The sequence below is a fragment of the Bacillus rossius genome, chromosome 1 (genome assembly GCF_032445375.1).
Source record: "Bacillus rossius redtenbacheri isolate Brsri chromosome 1, Brsri_v3, whole genome shotgun sequence".
Classification (NCBI taxonomy): domain Eukaryota; kingdom Metazoa; phylum Arthropoda; class Insecta; order Phasmatodea; family Bacillidae; genus Bacillus; species Bacillus rossius.
The window spans coordinates 47,336,477-47,357,661 of NC_086330.1; the positions used below are offsets into that span (position 1 = coordinate 47,336,477).

The 21,185-nt window shown below is 35.4% G+C and overlaps 2 protein-coding genes across 2 annotated transcripts in view; both read right to left on the reverse strand.

The window, feature by feature from the left end:
• LOC134527624 (laminin subunit alpha-1) overlaps window positions 1–21,185 on the reverse strand; it is a 597,962-nt gene that overhangs the window by 305,332 nt on the left and 271,445 nt on the right. The gene's annotated exons all lie outside the window — the stretch shown is intronic.
• On the reverse strand, window positions 15,136–17,918 carry LOC134535468 (uncharacterized). Its single transcript, XM_063374582.1, has 2 exons — window positions 17,078–17,918; window positions 15,136–16,979 (listed from the first exon to the last, which is right to left on the reverse strand). The coding sequence occupies exons 1-2, from the start codon at window positions 17,303–17,305 to the stop codon at window positions 15,300–15,302; spliced, it is 1,908 nt and encodes a 635-aa protein (XP_063230652.1). The 5' UTR covers window positions 17,306–17,918; the 3' UTR covers window positions 15,136–15,299.

The window sequence follows — 21,185 nt, forward strand, 5'->3', positions numbered from 1 at the left end:
TCTAAACCAGACACTCCCAAACAAATAAACTTAATTGTAGTTATGTTAGGAAAAATAAAAAAGGGACGTAATAAGCGATGATATTTGATGAGGAACAATCCAAGACTCTTCCTGCAGTGATTTGGAAAATATGAGTCTAGTTATTTTTGTACAGCTGCACCACTTAGCTTGGTATTGAGGAATATAACAACAAAACACGCATCAAACATGAGTTATTTAAGTGGATTAAGTTAAAATATAGAACCGACCTCCATGGTGCAGTTGGTTGAAGCTCAAACATCGGGTTATGAGCTCAAATCCGGTTTAAGGCATATGTGAGTGTGGCGTAAATTTAAGTAAAGTTTAAAGTTTAGCTTACGAGCCCCAACTAGCCCACTTAATATGTCTCATTAATATACCAGTAAAATGTCTAGGAAGTATGCAAAAAAATTCAAAAACATAAGACCAAATGTTTCGTAACAGATTCCAACTATTTCCTTCAGGAATCTTGTTATCTCGATCACCAGGCCATCAAGATCATTGGATAAGGTCTGTCTGGCGATAGTAAGAAAATTGATTCATCCATTCTAACACCTAGTAGATAGCTCGTGTTTAGGAGATATCTCTAATCACAATTTCCAGTTGGCCTTCACGGCTTTTATATGTTAGAACTTGCATCAAAACGACATTTTTTTTTTTTTCAACTAACAGTACTGTAGGTACCACAAGAGAAATTTCTTCCTTATGTTGTAATCAATAAAAGCTTGACCAAATATAAAGTTTCTAAATCCACTTGATTACGCTTATGTTTTTTCCTCGATAATCTTCGAATATATTGCATTGCAGCCTCCTCTCACAAAATTCCTTCCTCTTCAAACATATGGGTGGCCAGAATTCTTGTAAAAGATGGCCCTATTCTCATGATCCAGACAGTAGGGAGAGCGAAGGGGTACTGGGACCGATGTAAACATTGAAATGTAAACACCGACCCCACTACCCCCATGGGCGCCGCCATCTTGTTTCATGGGGGCCGCCATCTTGTCACGTGGGGACCGCCATTGTTGTTGACATTGGTTACCAGGGCGCGCCGGTAGGCCGCCATCTTAGTTCAGCCTTTAGTTACCGGAGCGCGCCACCGTCGCTCCGAAGGCGGGAATTGTATACAAAAAAAGCCTGGGCACTGGGTGGATTCGATCCCGGGGAACGCACCAACGTCGTGGTTAGGAGGCGTGCGCCTTGACCACTAGACCACGGGACCATATGAAGTATGGGGAATTAAATAACGAACATATGCTTTAAAGAAGCTATGCTTAAAAGAAGCTATGTCTTTAAAAGCAAAACCCCCACCCCACAACCGCCATTACGCCAAACCGCCATATTTTAAAAAAGTATGCCTATAGACCCCACCACCCCACAACCGCCATATTAAAATATGCCTAACCCGCCATGTTGTATTCGAAAATAAATAAAATACCGCTATGTTTAAATTACGAAAAATAAATATGTCTATAAACCCACACACACCCACACCCCAAGTATGCCTAAAACACACAACCCCACACTAGTTATGTCTAAACCGCTATGCTTAAACCGCCATGCTTAAAAGCCCCGCCACTCCACAACCGCCGCCATGTTGTATGCTTAAAACAAATGACGCCATGATGTATGCTTAAAGCAAACCCCCCACCATTATGCTTAACCGCCATGTCTTAAAAAAAACATGTCTATAAACCCCACCACTCCACAACCGCCATATCTAAATATGCTTAAAAGAAGCAACTGCCATGTTGTTAAATTACAAAAATTATGCTAAAATCAATTACAGTCATTATAGCTATGTCTATAAACCCCGCCACAAAAAGTATGCTTAATCGCCATATTTAAATTTCGAAAAGAAATAAGATACCGCTATATGTAAATTTAAAAAAAATACCGCCATACTAGCTATGCCTAAACAGTTAACTTTCGAAAACAAGCCGCCATGCTTAAAAGCCCCACCCGCCATATTAGCTATGACTAAAACAAACATAACCTCAAAATCCCGCGCAGAGAGAGCGAGATGTTGCCTGCTGGAGCGTCACTCGTAAACTGCGCAACTATAATCCCCACACCATATTATAAGCATAATAAAGTCTTTAAAAACAACAAAATGTGTGCAACACGTCAAGTAATAAGCACAGTTACTATTACGTCGAGTAAAATAAGCATAGTTAAAATATTGCGTAAACAATGTATAAACATATTTAAATTTAATAATATTTTTACAGGAATGTGTTTACCACAGAGAAACAAGGTCAGGCCATCGCTGCGTACTGGAAAGGAGCAAGCACATGCTTAAAGACCCCGCCGTACTAGCTATGCCTATAGACCCCACCACCCCACAATCGCCGCCATGTTTAAATTTCGAAAAATAAAATATCGCTATGCCTATAGACCCCACCACCCCACAACCACCATGTCCTTAAAAAAAAATATGCTTAAATCAACCACCGCCATAGTAGCTACGACTAAACCACTCCAACCCCCCACTACGAGTATGCTTAATCGCCATATATAAATTTCGAAAAGAAATAAAATACCGCTATATTTAAATTTAAAAAAATACCGTCATGTTCATTAAATTACCGCCATACTAGCTATACCTAAACAGGTAACTGTCGAAAACAACCCGCGATGTTTCAGTATGCTTAAAAAACACCGCCATATTAGCTATGACTAAAACAAACATAACCTCAAACGCGCAGAGAGAGCGAGATGTAGCCTGCTGGAGCGTCACTCATAAACTGCGCAATTATAATCCCCACATCATATTATAAGCATAATAATGTCTTTAAAAAAATGCTTTAAGTAATAAGCATAGTTAAAATTTATAATATCGTAAAGATAGAAAATAAGCATAGTTAGGACAATGACTATTATCTTACATCAAGAAAAATAAATAATGTAAAAACAATGTGTAGTAATTAGCTCTCGGCCAATGTGTTAAGCATAGTGACTATTACATTACGCCGAGTACAAACACCGTGCTGTAAGCCTCGCTCGTGCGCCGGCGAGCAGGAATGTATTAAGGGACCCCTACAGGTAACACGAAGCGTTCAGTAATTAAAAATAAAACGTAGATGCGGCACGATCGACAGAAATAAACCAAATAGTGTGAAGCGACATGTACCAGCGTAAATATAATCCCCACATCATATTATAAGCAAAATAATACCTTTTAATTAATAACAGAAGCCCACTCACGAATATGCTTTAAGTAACAAGCATAGCTAAAATTTATAATATTAGGAAAACAGAAAATAAGCATAGGTAGGACCCCCCGCAGTTAACACGTAGCGTTAAGTAATTAAAAATAAAACGTAGATGCGGCACAATCGACATAAGGTACCGAGGTAATAAAAAAAATAGCAAATAAGCATACATAAAATAAAAACTCATCGGAACGCACCCCAACCACCCCGGCGACGTGTAACAAATAAAAACGCAGACGAAAAGATATATTAAAAAAATATAAAATAGGTATATTACAAAGCGGGAGCGGCCCACTCACGAATATGGTTTAGTGTTATAAGCATAGTTAAAACCAAAAATAATGTAAAGCAAGTTAAGTATTAAGCATAGTTACTATTATTTTACGTCAAGTAAAAAATAAATATTATACAAACAATGTGTAGTAATCGGCTCTCGGCCATAGTAATAAACAAAATAAAAATAAAATGTAGATGCCGCACGATCGCCAGAAACAAATTACGTATGTTACCGAGATAATAAAAAAAAATAAACTATAGGCGCCACCCCCATTCCTAGTATGCTTAAAACACCCACCCCCAAGTATGCCTAAAAGAAACCCCAACCATACTAGCTATGCCTAAATCATTTGCAGCCATGCTTAAAAAACCCCGCCATACTAGCTAAGACTAAATGGAGTGCCACATATACACACCGCCATCTTCAATGCCACAGAGGAGAGCGAGAAACGTAACGTAAAAATGCTTGAAGTAATAAACATAGTTAAAATTTATAATATAGTAAAGACAAAAATAAGCATAGTTAAAAAACGTAGATCACCATTAATAGTACTGGACCAGATAACATATGCCATAGAGAAAGCATGAATAAGCATAGTTAGGACCCCTACAGTCAACACGTAGCGTTAAGTAATTAAAAATAAAATGTAGATGCCGCATGAACGCCAGAAATAAATTTACATAAGTTACCTAGGTAATAAAAAAAATAGCAAATAAGCATACATAAAAAAAAACTCACCGGAACGCATCCCGCCCACCCCGGCGACTTGTAACAAATAAATATAAATAAACGTTGAACAAACGACCGTGTAGGGGAGCTGTAAGCCTGTTCGCGCACCGCAAATAAGCATACATAAAGGAAAAACACACCGGAACGCACCTAATCCAACACGGTGACGTGTAATAAAAAAAAAAACGCAGACGAAAAGATATATAAAAAATAGTAACACCTATGTACCCCGTGTAGAGTGCAACCCGCACAACCGACAGCATTTAACGATAAGTAAATTATTAAACATATTACAAAGCGGGAACACACGTCTGTACTGCGTAGACGCACTCCTCGAACTGTTGACGAATTCCTGGTACGACGAAAGCCAGCGAGAAAAGAAAGTTATTTTTCGACCCTGGCCCGCCGCGTGCTATAGTAGCTTGCAGCAGACTACACAGAACACGCCTAAGCGTGGAACACAATTAAAAAAACGTACAGCCCAGAGATACATGAAACCGCCGAATGCATGTGACAAAAAATTACCATAAATAACAAAAAAAAACAATTAAAACATAACAAAAACAATCAAAATACACTCACAAACGCAATACAGCGCAATGCAGTGGAAACTCCCATGAAATAATAAAATCGCTTATTGAGACAGCATGATGCAAAGAGTAAAAATCCCTATACGTAAAATAAAACAAACGCGAAAACAAAAATATGACGTAATAAAATAAACAAACGACAGCAAAAGCAAGAAAGGTTATAAAAATACTAATTCAGTTACACATTGAGGAAATAAATGACGGACCCCCAAATACCACTAGGCTAAACACAACCCATAAGTAAATCACAATAAACCAAAACCAGAATTTTAAAAAAATCTATCTACGAGAACAATATTATAAAACTACCACACTCTCCAACACACCAAATGGCATGACCCGATAAATGACAACACAAATAAATATCAATAACCATAAAATACCTACATAATCAAAATACGTTATTAAGCAACCGAACGAACGGCACAACACCAGAGACAAAACATGCTATTCCCATTAGTTAAAAAGACGCACATACGAGTCTGTAGTGCTAGCCCAGCTAGTATACATTCATTATGGTATTTGTGTAGGCAATAAATAGGAAGTACAAAGCGATATAGCCACAATACGTTATTAAATATAGCAATAAAGTGTATGTATATCCATTAAATAATATACATGTAAGTAAATCGTGTTATACCCTAAACCAAATAACTGCAGGTTTAAGCTCTTATGGTCATACTTTGTAGGAATATAAACATAAGTCGTTTTAACGGTCTGCGTAATACAAATGCTTATCATCAGCTCTGAGTAATATACCATTCATAGAAGTAAACACAGCATGTTATTCTAATAAACTATGTAACATTATAAAATAGTTATACCATCGTTACTAAATAATCATTCAAAAAAATATTAACTGCTATCCATCCGTCCCTTTCGCTCATGACATAGTGTGTGGTGTTCTAAATAAGGAGTGAAAGAATATTATATGAGTCATGTTGTAAATGCTTATAAGATTATTGTTAACTTTCCATCAAGGCTAGATAAAACACAATCTCTATATAGTGGTAGAGGAATAACCAGAGACCAACTATAGTCCTCATACTAGTAAATAAAAATAATTAAGGATATATCGGGGTACATATAAGAACCTATATAACTACACCCAATAAGCATAGGAAGCTCTAACGTTAATAACAAACCGTAAAATAAAAGGTTACTGGTTCAGTTTTAAATAAAAACTATATTCTACTACTACGCATCCCATTAAGCATAAGAAGGACTATAATCCCATACCAACGAAACCTGAATAGAACACACCAGTAATGTTTGTGAAATAACACACTAGGATAACATATTAATAACCACTTAGCCAAAATCGTTTACAGACATAGCAAACACCGCTTCGACGATGGTCCAGAACACGACAGACGCCTCGGCGGACCACTAGTAACTTTCACTTGCCGGAGGGCAGACGGAAATAAGTATTGTTTAATACAAACACGCAGCGTCCTCCGAACACAAACCTCCAGCAGGATAAAATATTATATTAAAATATGTTTTGCCTTGCAAACGATTAATTACGCCACCCATACCTTTAAAACAAAGATAGTGAACGACGAGGCCCGACAACAACTTTATAGTGACAAGGAGTAAAGAAGGAAATAATAATTACATGGGGTGTACGAACACTCATTTGCCCACCAACTATGTACTACCTACGAGTGCTAATCCATTTATTGCCAGACATAAAATAACCATTTTTATCTATAGAAAACACCTTTACATTAAAATAAATAAGTATGGAAGTAACTGAAGCGTGTACACAAACAAAACTGTATACCCCAACATATATAATTCGTTAATAATAACATAATATAGTTATCAGAAATAACAAGACAACTCGAAAAAAAAAAAACCAAACAACGCCTACAGGCATAGTGCAACCTACATCGAAACAACCACTAGATGCCCAATCCAAGACTCAAACCCAGACACCTCATAAACCCACAGAGATGGCCAGGAGAAATTACATTCCATATACTACAGATGCTGTACTAAAAAGACACATGTATGCCAATGAGAACAGGTGTAACCGCCATAACTGAAAGTACTATATAAAAGAAACAATACATTAATACCACAGCCTCAAAAAAAAACACAAAACAGGAGAATGAACTAAAAGAGCAATTTCAAAAGCCTAAAATAAACAGAAAATTAGGTAAACAATGACGTATACACATGAGAGTACAATTAAGTAGAAATATATATTAAAAATAATACATTACCTAGCGTAAGAAAAACGCATTCAGAAAGACCAGACATCAATTCCCCTCGCAAAATGTTCAATGGTACCCATAACAACATACATGTGAAATAGAAAGAGTTAAACACCAACTTTAAAGAGACAACCACTCGTTAAAGACGTGTAAAAGTTTAGATACCAACCATACAATTATAACAATTTAAATACGAAACATATAAAAAATCCTCGGGTAAGTCGTACATCTAGAACCATACTGTCACCAGTAGTTGCCTGTACACATAATGAAGTAATAATAAAACATCCAGTGGTTACAAACAGAAATATTACAAAAATATGCACTTAACAATGACTTAGGTTATCCAGAAGCATATAGTAATAAATATACAAATAAAAAGCAAACAAAATTACAAATAATATGGAATCATCTCAAAAAAAGTAAACAAAGTTCAGACATTACAAACACAGAAAGCTGAAAAAACGCAAATAGATCAGTAAGAAGAAGCCTCAAAGACCAATTCCCTCGCGGATAAAGGATGATAATCATTACAGTAGCACACATTGTCCCACATATGTATCGAAACACAAGGTTAGATCGTAACACACACACACACACACACACACAAACCCACACGACTTCCAGGATGTTTCCACCATCATGTTTGGAACCTTTATACTTATTGTTAATCTAAATTTACATTGATTAACAACGAGAACTGTAATATATAAACAACAGCACCGATAGTAGCTAAACACAACACACTTAATAGAATATTCTCCATCACTTTCACAAACCCATCCGTGAAATAAAAAATGAAGCAGCCAAGAAAAAAGTATCGATATAAAGACCTTAAACTCTGCCGTCCACCGCAACCCAGCATGAGTTGCCAGACGTGACCTTCACAGACAAAAGGGGTTGCCAGTGCGCAACCAATATGTAATTATTGTAAAAGTCTCAATAAAAAAAAAATCAAACATGGACGTTCATACAGGCTAGCTTTTTCATAGTTTAAGGGAAAACAGGCCGGAACACAACTTGGTAACATAATATTAGCTATTCCTAAACCTTAAATACACACAATGTAAGAAATCGCACTAGCCAACTTAACACTCATATTCCACAAAATATAAGTTCACCGAGATACAATGACAAACGAATATATACATGAATGATAGATAAGTACTATACAAAACACAAAAATTCAAAACATATTTATCAAAGTACACATTCAATACTAACCCCAATGAAGCAGAAAACTCTATTACACCCCAAGCATTGTATATGAAAGTAAGCACATATCACAATTGAACTAGAAAAAAATAAACATAAAAAAAAAGCTAGCAAACACAGACAATTATTCATCATAACACCATTGGGTGGAAAGAAGATAGTACCATCAATTTCAGCTCTACAACCACATGCATTAAGAAATACATATACTTTTATAAACCACACATGGATATTTTAGTGTATAATCGTTGTGTAGCAAAATTAGGAGGATAAAATTACAATGTATTTAAAAAATAAATCTAATTACAACTAATAAAAAGTATGTGCGCTAACTCACAAGTGTAAAACCATTAATGAAAACATACAAAACCTCTCTCTCTCTCTCTCTCTCTCTCTCTCTCTTTGTCTCTCTTATTCGCTCTATATACTGGTTGCGAAATTCCACGATTGATACAATTAACTTAGAGATAACCCCCACACCGATGCATTGTAACGTCAACTACATTCCGTTTTTGAGAGGGAAACGAGAGCAACTCGAGAACACTCGCAGACTCACAGCAACGTCCGCCACATTTACACACAGAACTAACCACTCATACCCACCGGATGGGATACGAACCCCGAGCAAAAGGCAAATACCTCCGCTTAAACACAATAACAAGTGATCTAAATATAGAACGATAGTGCTAACGCGAGCAAACACATTGGTTAAAAACTTTTTAGAGTAATGGAAGCAATACGCTCGTCAATTCTGTGTGTCATCTCTGGAAAATCATTACGTAGCGACGGCAATCTTTACAACATCTTTTATAAAGAACCCTAAAGGAAAAAAAAATCAAAGATAATGATGAAAACAAAAAAAAACCTAGTATTTGTCGGTCGATGGTAGTGAAATAATGTTAAATAAATATATTATTTTTTACTATAATATGAATCCACGTATAACCATAAGTTTTTTTTTGAAAATTAATCAACAAATCAACATAGATTTAAATTAATTAAAATGTTGTAATAATAAATTCTTAAAATAAATTTATTTCCTTTAACAAATTAACATATATGTTTCAATTAATTAAAAAAAATAGTTTAATAATACTAATTTTAAAATATATTCATTTTTTTATTATAAAATGACTGCTTTTAACCATTAGTTTTTGATAATTTTCAACAAATAAACATAAATATACAAATAAACATAAATTAATTATTAAAAAAATTAATTCATAACAATATTCTTAAAAAAAATTTGCGGCCGCAAATTTTTTTTAAGAATATTGTTATGAATTAATTTTTTTAATAATTAATTTATGTTTATTTGTATATTTATGTTTATTTGTTGAAAATTATCAAAAACTAATGGTTAAAAGCAGTCATTTTATAATAAAAAAATGAATATATTTTAAAATTAGTATTATTAAACTATTTTTTTTAATTAATTGAAACATATATGTTAATTTGTTAAAGGAAATAAATTTATTTTAAGAATTTATTATTACAACATTTTAATTAATTTAAATCTATGTTGATTTGTTGATTAATTTTCAAAAAAAAACTTATGGTTATACGTGGATTCATATTATAGTAAAAAATAATATATTTATTTAACATTATTTCACTACCATCGACCGACAAATACTAGGTTTTTTTTTGTTTTCATCATTATCTTTGATTTTTTTTTCCTTTAGGGTTCTTTATAAAAGATGTTGTAAAGATTGCCGTCGCTACGTAATGATTTTCCAGAGATGACACACAGAATTGACGAGCGTATTGCTTCCATTACTCTAAAAAGTTTTTAACCAATGTGTTTGCTCGCGTTAGCACTATCGTTCTATATTTAGATCACTTGTTATTGTGTTTAAGCGGAGGTATTTGCCTTTTGCTCGGGGTTCGTATCCCATCCGGTGGGTATGAGTGGTTAGTTCTGTGTGTAAATGTGGCGGACGTTGCTGTGAGTCTGCGAGTGTTCTCGAGTTGCTCTCGTTTCCCTCTCAAAAACGGAATGTAGTTGACGTTACAATGCATCGGTGTGGGGGTTATCTCTAAGTTAATTGTATCAATCGTGGAATTTCGCAACCAGTATATAGAGCGAATAAGAGAGACAAAGAGAGAGAGAGAGAGAGAGAGAGAGAGAGGTTTTGTATGTTTTCATTAATGGTTTTACACTTGTGAGTTAGCGCACATACTTTTTATTAGTTGTAATTAGATTTATTTTTTAAATACATTGTAATTTTATCCTCCTAATTTTGCTACACAACGATTATACACTAAAATATCCATGTGTGGTTTATAAAAGTATATGTATTTCTTAATGCATGTGGTTGTAGAGCTGAAATTGATGGTACTATCTTCTTTCCACCCAATGGTGTTATGATGAATAATTGTCTGTGTTTGCTAGCTTTTTTTTTATGTTTATTTTTTTCTAGTTCAATTGTGATATGTGCTTACTTTCATATACAATGCTTGGGGTGTAATAGAGTTTTCTGCTTCATTGGGGTTAGTATTGAATGTGTACTTTGATAAATATGTTTTGAATTTTTGTGTTTTGTATAGTACTTATCTATCATTCATGTATATATTCGTTTGTCATTGTATCTCGGTGAACTTATATTTTGTGGAATATGAGTGTTAAGTTGGCTAGTGCGATTTCTTACATTGTGTGTATTTAAGGTTTAGGAATAGCTAATATTATGTTACCAAGTTGTGTTCCGGCCTGTTTTCCCTTAAACTATGAAAAAGCTAGCCTGTATGAACGTCCATGTTTGATTTTTTTTTTATTGAGACTTTTACAATAATTACATATTGGTTGCGCACTGGCAACCCCTTTTGTCTGTGAAGGTCACGTCTGGCAACTCATGCTGGGTTGCGGTGGACGGCAGAGTTTAAGGTCTTTATATCGATACTTTTTTCTTGGCTGCTTCATTTTTTATTTCACGGATGGGTTTGTGAAAGTGATGGAGAATATTCTATTAAGTGTGTTGTGTTTAGCTACTATCGGTGCTGTTGTTTATATATTACAGTTCTCGTTGTTAATCAATGTAAATTTAGATTAACAATAAGTATAAAGGTTCCAAACATGATGGTGGAAACATCCTGGAAGTCGTGTGGGTTTGTGTGTGTGTGTGTGTGTGTTACGATCTAACCTTGTGTTTCGATACATATGTGGGACAATGTGTGCTACTGTAATGATTATCATCCTTTATCCGCGAGGGAATTGGTCTTTGAGGCTTCTTCTTACTGATCTATTTGCGTTTTTTCAGCTTTCTGTGTTTGTAATGTCTGAACTTTGTTTACTTTTTTTGAGATGATTCCATATTATTTGTAATTTTGTTTGCTTTTTATTTGTATATTTATTACTATATGCTTCTGGATAACCTAAGTCATTGTTAAGTGCATATTTTTGTAATATTTCTGTTTGTAACCACTGGATGTTTTATTATTACTTCATTATGTGTACAGGCAACTACTGGTGACAGTATGGTTCTAGATGTACGACTTACCCGAGGATTTTTTATATGTTTCGTATTTAAATTGTTATAATTGTATGGTTGGTATCTAAACTTTTACACGTCTTTAACGAGTGGTTGTCTCTTTAAAGTTGGTGTTTAACTCTTTCTATTTCACATGTATGTTGTTATGGGTACCATTGAACATTTTGCGAGGGGAATTGATGTCTGGTCTTTCTGAATGCGTTTTTCTTACGCTAGGTAATGTATTATTTTTAATATATATTTCTACTTAATTGTACTCTCATGTGTATACGTCATTGTTTACCTAATTTTCTGTTTAGTTTAGGCTTTTGAAATTGCTCTTTTAGTTCATTCTCCTGTTTTGTGTTTTTTTTTGAGGCTGTGGTATTAATGTATTGTTTCTTTTATATAGTACTTTCAGTTATGGCGGTTACACCTGTTCTCATTGGCATACATGTGTCTTTTTAGTACAGCATCTGTAGTATATGGAATGTAATTTCTCCTGGCCATCTCTGTGGGTTTATGAGGTGTCTGGGTTTGAGTCTTGGATTGGGCATCTAGTGGTTGTTTCGATGTAGGTTGCACTATGCCTGTAGGCGTTGTTTGGTTTTTTTTTTTCGAGTTGTCTTGTTATTTCTGATAACTATATTATGTTATTATTAACGAATTATATATGTTGGGGTATACAGTTTTGTTTGTGTACACGCTTCAGTTACTTCCATACTTATTTATTTTAATGTAAAGGTGTTTTCTATAGATAAAAATGGTTATTTTATGTCTGGCAATAAATGGATTAGCACTCGTAGGTAGTACATAGTTGGTGGGCAAATGAGTGTTCGTACACCCCATGTAATTATTATTTCCTTCTTTACTCCTTGTCACTATAAAGTTGTTGTCGGGCCTCGTCGTTCACTATCTTTGTTTTAAAGGTATGGGTGGCGTAATTAATCGTTTGCAAGGCAAAACATATTTTAATATATTATTTTATCCTGCTGGAGGTTTGTGTTCGGAGGACGCTGCGTGTTTGTATTAAACAATACTTATTTCCGTCTGCCCTCCGGCAAGTGAAAGTTACTAGTGGTCCGCCGAGGCGTCTGTCGTGTTCTGGACCATCGTCGAAGCGGTGTTTGCTATGTCTGTAAACGATTTTGGCTAAGTGGTTATTAATATGTTATCCTAGTGTGTTATTTCACAAACATTACTGGTGTGTTCTATTCAGGTTTCGTTGGTATGGGATTATAGTCCTTCTTATGCTTAATGGGATGCGTAGTAGTAGAATATAGTTTTTATTTAAAACTGAACCAGTAACCTTTTATTTTACGGTTTGTTATTAACGTTAGAGCTTCCTATGCTTATTGGGTGTAGTTATATAGGTTCTTATATGTACCCCGATATATCCTTAATTATTTTTATTTACTAGTATGAGGACTATAGTTGGTCTCTGGTTATTCCTCTACCACTATATAGAGATTGTGTTTTATCTAGCCTTGATGGAAAGTTAACAATAATCTTATAAGCATTTACAACATGACTCATATAATATTCTTTCACTCCTTATTTAGAACACCACACACTATGTCATGAGCGAAAGGGACGGATGGATAGCAGTTAATATTTTTTTGAATGATTATTTAGTAACGATGGTATAACTATTTTATAATGTTACATAGTTTATTAGAATAACATGCTGTGTTTACTTCTATGAATGGTATATTACTCAGAGCTGATGATAAGCATTTGTATTACGCAGACCGTTAAAACGACTTATGTTTATATTCCTACAAAGTATGACCATAAGAGCTTAAACCTGCAGTTATTTGGTTTAGGGTATAACACGATTTACTTACATGTATATTATTTAATGGATATACATACACTTTATTGCTATATTTAATAACGTATTGTGGCTATATCGCTTTGTACTTCCTATTTATTGCCTACACAAATACCATAATGAATGTATACTAGCTGGGCTAGCACTACAGACTCGTATGTGCGTCTTTTTAACTAATGGGAATAGCATGTTTTGTCTCTGGTGTTGTGCCGTTCGTTCGGTTGCTTAATAACGTATTTTGATTATGTAGGTATTTTATGGTTATTGATATTTATTTGTGTTGTCATTTATCGGGTCATGCCATTTGGTGTGTTGGAGAGTGTGGTAGTTTTATAATATTGTTCTCGTAGATAGATTTTTTTAAAATTCTGGTTTTGGTTTATTGTGATTTACTTATGGGTTGTGTTTAGCCTAGTGGTATTTGGGGGTCCGTCATTTATTTCCTCAATGTGTAACTGAATTAGTATTTTTATAACCTTTCTTGCTTTTGCTGTCGTTTGTTTATTTTATTACGTCATATTTTTGTTTTCGCGTTTGTTTTATTTTACGTATAGGGATTTTTACTCTTTGCATCATGCTGTCTCAATAAGCGATTTTATTATTTCATGGGAGTTTCCACTGCATTGCGCTGTATTGCGTTTGTGAGTGTATTTTGATTGTTTTTGTTATGTTTTAATTGTTTTTTTTTTGTTATTTATGGTAATTTTTTGTCACATGCATTCGGCGGTTTCATGTATCTCTGGGCTGTACGTTTTTTTAATTGTGTTCCACGCTTAGGCGTGTTCTGTGTAGTCTGCTGCAAGCTACTATAGCACGCGGCGGGCCAGGGTCGAAAAATAACTTTCTTTTCTCGCTGGCTTTCGTCGTACCAGGAATTCGTCAACAGTTCGAGGAGTGCGTCTACGCAGTACAGACGTGTGTTCCCGCTTTGTAATATGTTTAATAATTTACTTATCGTTAAATGCTGTCGGTTGTGCGGGTTGCACTCTACACGGGGTAGGGGAGACCGGGGCTAGTTGGCACACTTTTTAATAAAACATTTATATAATTTTTTCAATGTTGTTAATGTGAAATTTTTTTATGGCAGTTCAAGTATCTACATTTCAGCAATATATTTGAGCCACAACAATCGCAGTTTGAAAGTCATAAAATGGTTTATTTAATAATGAACTGTCCCACTGCTTGTGTGCCAACTTGCCCCTGGAACGGGGTAAGATGGCACACACGTAGGGGCATGTTGGCACACATTACAAAATTGAGCATATATGTGTATATATGTGCCTATATGTATAGGCTACATATATCTACATATATACAGGGATATATAGAATAATTTTACAACTAATTACTTTTTTGCATGTATCTTTATTTTATTTCATTACTAAATTTTATCGATTGCCTTCAAGTTTTTTTAACAGATATCACAAATTTATGGAAATACAATCATAGATAATATTACGAATGTGTTGCTTATTTAAGCTAAATATATAACATACATTAGCGCGCATATATATATAAGTATACATATATATATATATATATATATATATATATATCCAATTTCCGTATTTTTTAATGCTAATAATACAAAATCTTAAAATCTTAGCAATTTTACCTACAGTATTTTTCTCTGTATAGCCTATCATACAGTAAAATGTTAATAGAATGCCAATTCTGATCATGAAAATATTTATACTAAATTTTAACTGGTTGATCCAACATGAGCCAAAGTCTTCTAACATTTCTTACAGTTGTGGCACAAAAATTGCACGCTATTATCCGAACAATCTTCGTGGGCCCACATTTTGCAACCGACGCACTGCACCCACTGTTCACCGGGCCGGCTTTTGGAATATGGTCCTAAACAAAGAAGACATAATGTATCCTCCCTACTGGCTCTGCTGTTTGCTGTGTTGACACATATGTTTTTCTTTTTCTTGCATAACATTTTCACCTTAGACTTGCGTGGATTCTGAACTGTATCTTTCGAACTTCCAAACAAGTTTTTCTTAGCTCCTTTCTTCTTATCAATATCTGATTTCTTTTTAGCTAATTCATTTCTTATTGGAGTATCTGTCAACACTTCACTCTTCCTTTTCCTATTATTTACCCGGTTATTTTTCCTTGGACCAGCTTTGGGAAATGGTCTCACCATTTCTGGGCTTATGTTGCACGTAGAATCAACTACAATTTCCTTATCTTGTGATGCGATTTCGTGTAAGCCCCTGCTCGTTACGTCCATTGACGTTTCCTGATCAGCTTCTTCCTCAGTTTGTTGTACAATCAGCATATTTGAAGGGCCTGCTTCCATGATTACAGGTTCATTTGGTCTACATTGAACAGTGTTGTCTGAATTAGGCAATTCTCCACTGTCAACATCATTTTCGTCAGGTGCTGGGCGGTCTGTTACGTAACAACCAAGATAATCTGTATCATTAAAGACATCAGGGTTGAAAGGTGATACCCCACTTACTCTGAAACCAGATAAAATATTTCTCGGCGTAACCGCACTAGAAAAAGCAGCATTTACAACTTCAGGTATGTCATAAATAGTCATTGTTTTCCCAGGATGGTTCACCAGCCAAGAATCACAGGCACTGTTCACAAATTTCTTTAAAGGGCCAAATACACTCCGGTCTAATGGTTGCAGTTTATGGCTGCAGTGTGGAGGGAAAGAAAGGACAGTGACCCCCTTATCTTTAAGGTAGTCCAATGCTTCAATTGAAAGATGTGAGTCGTGATTGTCAAGTAGCAACAGACATGGGTTTTCTTTGGAACACTTAACATTTGTTACGAAGTGATGTGCAAATTTGACGAAATTTGCTTCCTTCATCCAGCCGGTAGCATTTGCATCTCCAGAACTACCTGTAGGCGCTCCTTTCAGAAAATATTCACGAAAATTGACGCGAGGGAAAACAAAATATGGTGGCACATGATTTCCTGTCGCAGATACTGCAACAGCTACAGTAACTAGAGTTCCTCTTTCGGCAGAAGTAATTTTACCTACTTGCTTAAAACCTTTCCGTGCAACTACTCTGTCTGGTCTTTGCACTGTAGTGATACCAGTCTCGTCCATGTTCCACACATCTCCAGGCCCAATTTTCAATCTATTCATAACGTCTTTCAAATTGTCGAAAAATGCTTTCACATTAGTGCGATTGAAACACGTAGCCCTTGAAAGACTGGTCGCTTCAGGTGTTCTTATAGAAAGTGTAGGATGCCGTTTTAAAAATGCAGAAAACCAATCCGCACCTGCCATTTCACAGTCAGCCCAAGAAGAAGGAAACCTTACCTTAAGTCTCACTGCATATTCAAATGCGAATTTCCTGACTTCCTTTGGTGACAATCCATAATAAATATCAGCTGCTTTCTTCAAATAATCAGCAAACTCATTCTCTTGTTCGTTTGTAAAAACCTGAAAAAAACAACCACAAGCCATTAAGCATCTTTAAATTCCTAATTGATATATTTATTCAGGTCGACAACATAACATTTTTTTTAAAAAGCCCTTACCTGTCTCAGTTTCTTGTAGCCAATTGTAAGAGGTGGGGTATCTTGTGGAGCAATAAGTTTTTCTTCAGTTACTTTGCTACAATATCGAGCCAAAGAGCGAAATGGAATTCCAAAATCCTTTGCTACGCTTCTGATGGACTTCCCTTCGAGTTTAACTTTCTTTACTGCTGTTAAAACAACGTCTTGGGAAGTCTGGCATCTATTACTTGTTCTTTTGTAGGTGCGCATGTTGAAGCCTAAAATAAAAAATGATATCCAATTAATAAAACTATAATATTTTGTTGTCTTTCCTACTTGTAATAATGTATGTAATGGTTTGAATTTCAAAAAAATATGCTATTTCATTCCAGTGCTAGCTTATACCTTTTACTCATAACAATGCGTTTCGTTTTGGAAGATCTAGAATCGCGAGAAAGTGTCCGGGGCATGTTGGCACATGTGCCAACATGCCCCGCCATCTATGTGCCAACTAGCCCCACAGCAACTTTTAAAACTTACTTGAGTGAACGAAAGAATTGGAATATATTTACATTATTTTAGTAATTGCTTCTTAAAACTAGCACGTTATAATGTTATACACAAATATTGTTTTAAAAATATATAATTTATTATAAAAGTTATATCCAAGTCTTTGTAAGACAAAATTTTTACTCACCAAACGTAGAAGTAAAGAAAATGGTCTCCTGTTTGTAATAGTGAAGACTCGCGGCGGAAAACAACAGGATCTAGGGACCTGGTCTGTGTGATCCTACATACAAGAGCGTTATGCTATCTGTCGGTAATTATTCGAACTATTAGCACTGTGCCAACTTACCCCTGTAGCCAACTAGCCCCGGTCTCCCCTACATAGGTGTTACTATTTTTTATATATCTTTTCGTCTGCGTTTTTTTTTTATTACACGTCACCGTGTTGGATTAGGTGCGTTCCGGTGTGTTTTTCCTTTATGTATGCTTATTTGCGGTGCGCGAACAGGCTTACAGCTCCCCTACACGGTCGTTTGTTCAACGTTTATTTATATTTATTTGTTACAAGTCGCCGGGGTGGGCGGGATGCGTTCCGGTGAGTTTTTTTTTATGTATGCTTATTTGCTATTTTTTTTATTACCTAGGTAACTTATGTAAATTTATTTCTGGCGTTCATGCGGCATCTACATTTTATTTTTAATTACTTAACGCTACGTGTTGACTGTAGGGGTCCTAACTATGCTTATTCATGCTTTCTCTATGGCATATGTTATCTGGTCCAGTACTATTAATGGTGATCTACGTTTTTTAACTATGCTTATTTTTGTCTTTACTATATTATAAATTTTAACTATGTTTATTACTTCAAGCATTTTTACGTTACGTTTCTCGCTCTCCTCTGTGGCATTGAAGATGGCGGTGTGTATATGTGGCACTCCATTTAGTCTTAGCTAGTATGGCGGGGTTTTTTAAGCATGGCTGCAAATGATTTAGGCATAGCTAGTATGGTTGGGGTTTCTTTTAGGCATACTTGGGGGTGGGTGTTTTAAGCATACTAGGAATGGGGGTGGCGCCTATAGTTTATTTTTTTTTATTATCTCGGTAACATACGTAATTTGTTTCTGGCGATCGTGCGGCATCTACATTTTATTTTTATTTTGTTTATTACTATGGCCGAGAGCCGATTACTACACATTGTTTGTATAATATTTATTTTTTACTTGACGTAAAATAATAGTAACTATGCTTAATACTTAACTTGCTTTACATTATTTTTGGTTTTAACTATGCTTATAACACTAAACCATATTCGTGAGTGGGCCGCTCCCGCTTTGTAATATACCTATTTTATATTTTTTTAATATATCTTTTCGTCTGCGTTTTTATTTGTTACACGTCGCCGGGGTGGTTGGGGTGCGTTCCGATGAGTTTTTATTTTATGTATGCTTATTTGCTATTTTTTTTATTACCTCGGTACCTTATGTCGATTGTGCCGCATCTACGTTTTATTTTTAATTACTTAACGCTACGTGTTAACTGCGGGGGGTCCTACCTATGCTTATTTTCTGTTTTCCTAATATTATAAATTTTAGCTATGCTTGTTACTTAAAGCATATTCGTGAGTGGGCTTCTGTTATTAATTAAAAGGTATTATTTTGCTTATAATATGATGTGGGGATTATATTTACGCTGGTACATGTCGCTTCACACTATTTGGTTTATTTCTGTCGATCGTGCCGCATCTACGTTTTATTTTTAATTACTGAACGCTTCGTGTTACCTGTAGGGGTCCCTTAATACATTCCTGCTCGCCGGCGCACGAGCGAGGCTTACAGCACGGTGTTTGTACTCGGCGTAATGTAATAGTCACTATGCTTAACACATTGGCCGAGAGCTAATTACTACACATTGTTTTTACATTATTTATTTTTCTTGATGTAAGATAATAGTCATTGTCCTAACTATGCTTATTTTCTATCTTTACGATATTATAAATTTTAACTATGCTTATTACTTAAAGCATTTTTTTAAAGACATTATTATGCTTATAATATGATGTGGGGATTATAATTGCGCAGTTTATGAGTGACGCTCCAGCAGGCTACATCTCGCTCTCTCTGCGCGTTTGAGGTTATGTTTGTTTTAGTCATAGCTAATATGGCGGTGTTTTTTAAGCATACTGAAACATCGCGGGTTGTTTTCGACAGTTACCTGTTTAGGTATAGCTAGTATGGCGGTAATTTAATGAACATGACGGTATTTTTTTAAATTTAAATATAGCGGTATTTTATTTCTTTTCGAAATTTATATATGGCGATTAAGCATACTCGTAGTGGGGGGTTGGAGTGGTTTAGTCGTAGCTACTATGGCGGTGGTTGATTTAAGCATATTTTTTTTTAAGGACATGGTGGTTGTGGGGTGGTGGGGTCTATAGGCATAGCGATATTTTATTTTTCGAAATTTAAACATGGCGGCGATTGTGGGGTGGTGGGGTCTATAGGCATAGCTAGTACGGCGGGGTCTTTAAGCATGTGCTTGCTCCTTTCCAGTACGCAGCGATGGCCTGACCTTGTTTCTCTGTGGTAAACACATTCCTGTAAAAATATTATTAAATTTAAATATGTTTATACATTGTTTACGCAATATTTTAACTATGCTTATTTTACTCGACGTAATAGTAACTGTGCTTATTACTTGACGTGTTGCACACATTTTGTTGTTTTTAAAGACTTTATTATGCTTATAATATGGTGTGGGGATTATAGTTGCGCAGTTTACGAGTGACGCTCCAGCAGGCAACATCTCGCTCTCTCTGCGCGGGATTTTGAGGTTATGTTTGTTTTAGTCATAGCTAATATGGCGGGTGGGGCTTTTAAGCATGGCGGCTTGTTTTCGAAAGTTAACTGTTTAGGCATAGCTAGTATGGCGGTATTTTTTTTAAATTTACATATAGCGGTATCTTATTTCTTTTCGAAATTTAAATATGGCGATTAAGCATACTTTTTGTGGCGGGGTTTATAGACATAGCTATAATGACTGTAATTGATTTTAGCATAATTTTTGTAATTTAACAACATGGCAGTTGCTTCTTTTAAGCATATTTAGATATGGCGGTTGTGGAGTGGTGGGGTTTATAGACATGTTTTTTTTAAGACATGGCGGTTAAGCATAATGGTGGGGGGTTTGCTTTAAGCATACATCATGGCGTCATTTGTTTTAAGCATACAACATGGCGGCGGTTGTGGAGTGGCGGGGCTTTTAAGCATGGCGGTTTAAGCATAGCGGTTTAGACATAACTAGTGTGGGGTTGTGTGTTTTAGGCATACTTGGGGTGTGGGTGTGTGTGGGTTTATAGACATATTTATTTTTCGTAATTTAAACATAGCGGTATTTTATTTATTTTCGAATACAACATGGCGGGTTAGGCATATTTTAATATGGCGGTTGTGGGGTGGTGGGGTCTATAGGCATACTTTTTTAAAATATGGCGGTTTGGCGTAATGGCGGTTGTGGGGTGGGGGTTTTGCTTTTAAAGACATAGCTTCTTTTAAGCATAGCTTCTTTAAAGCATATGTTCGTTATTTAATTCCCCATACTTCATATGGTCCCGTGGTCTAGTGGTCAAGGCGCACGCCTCCTAACC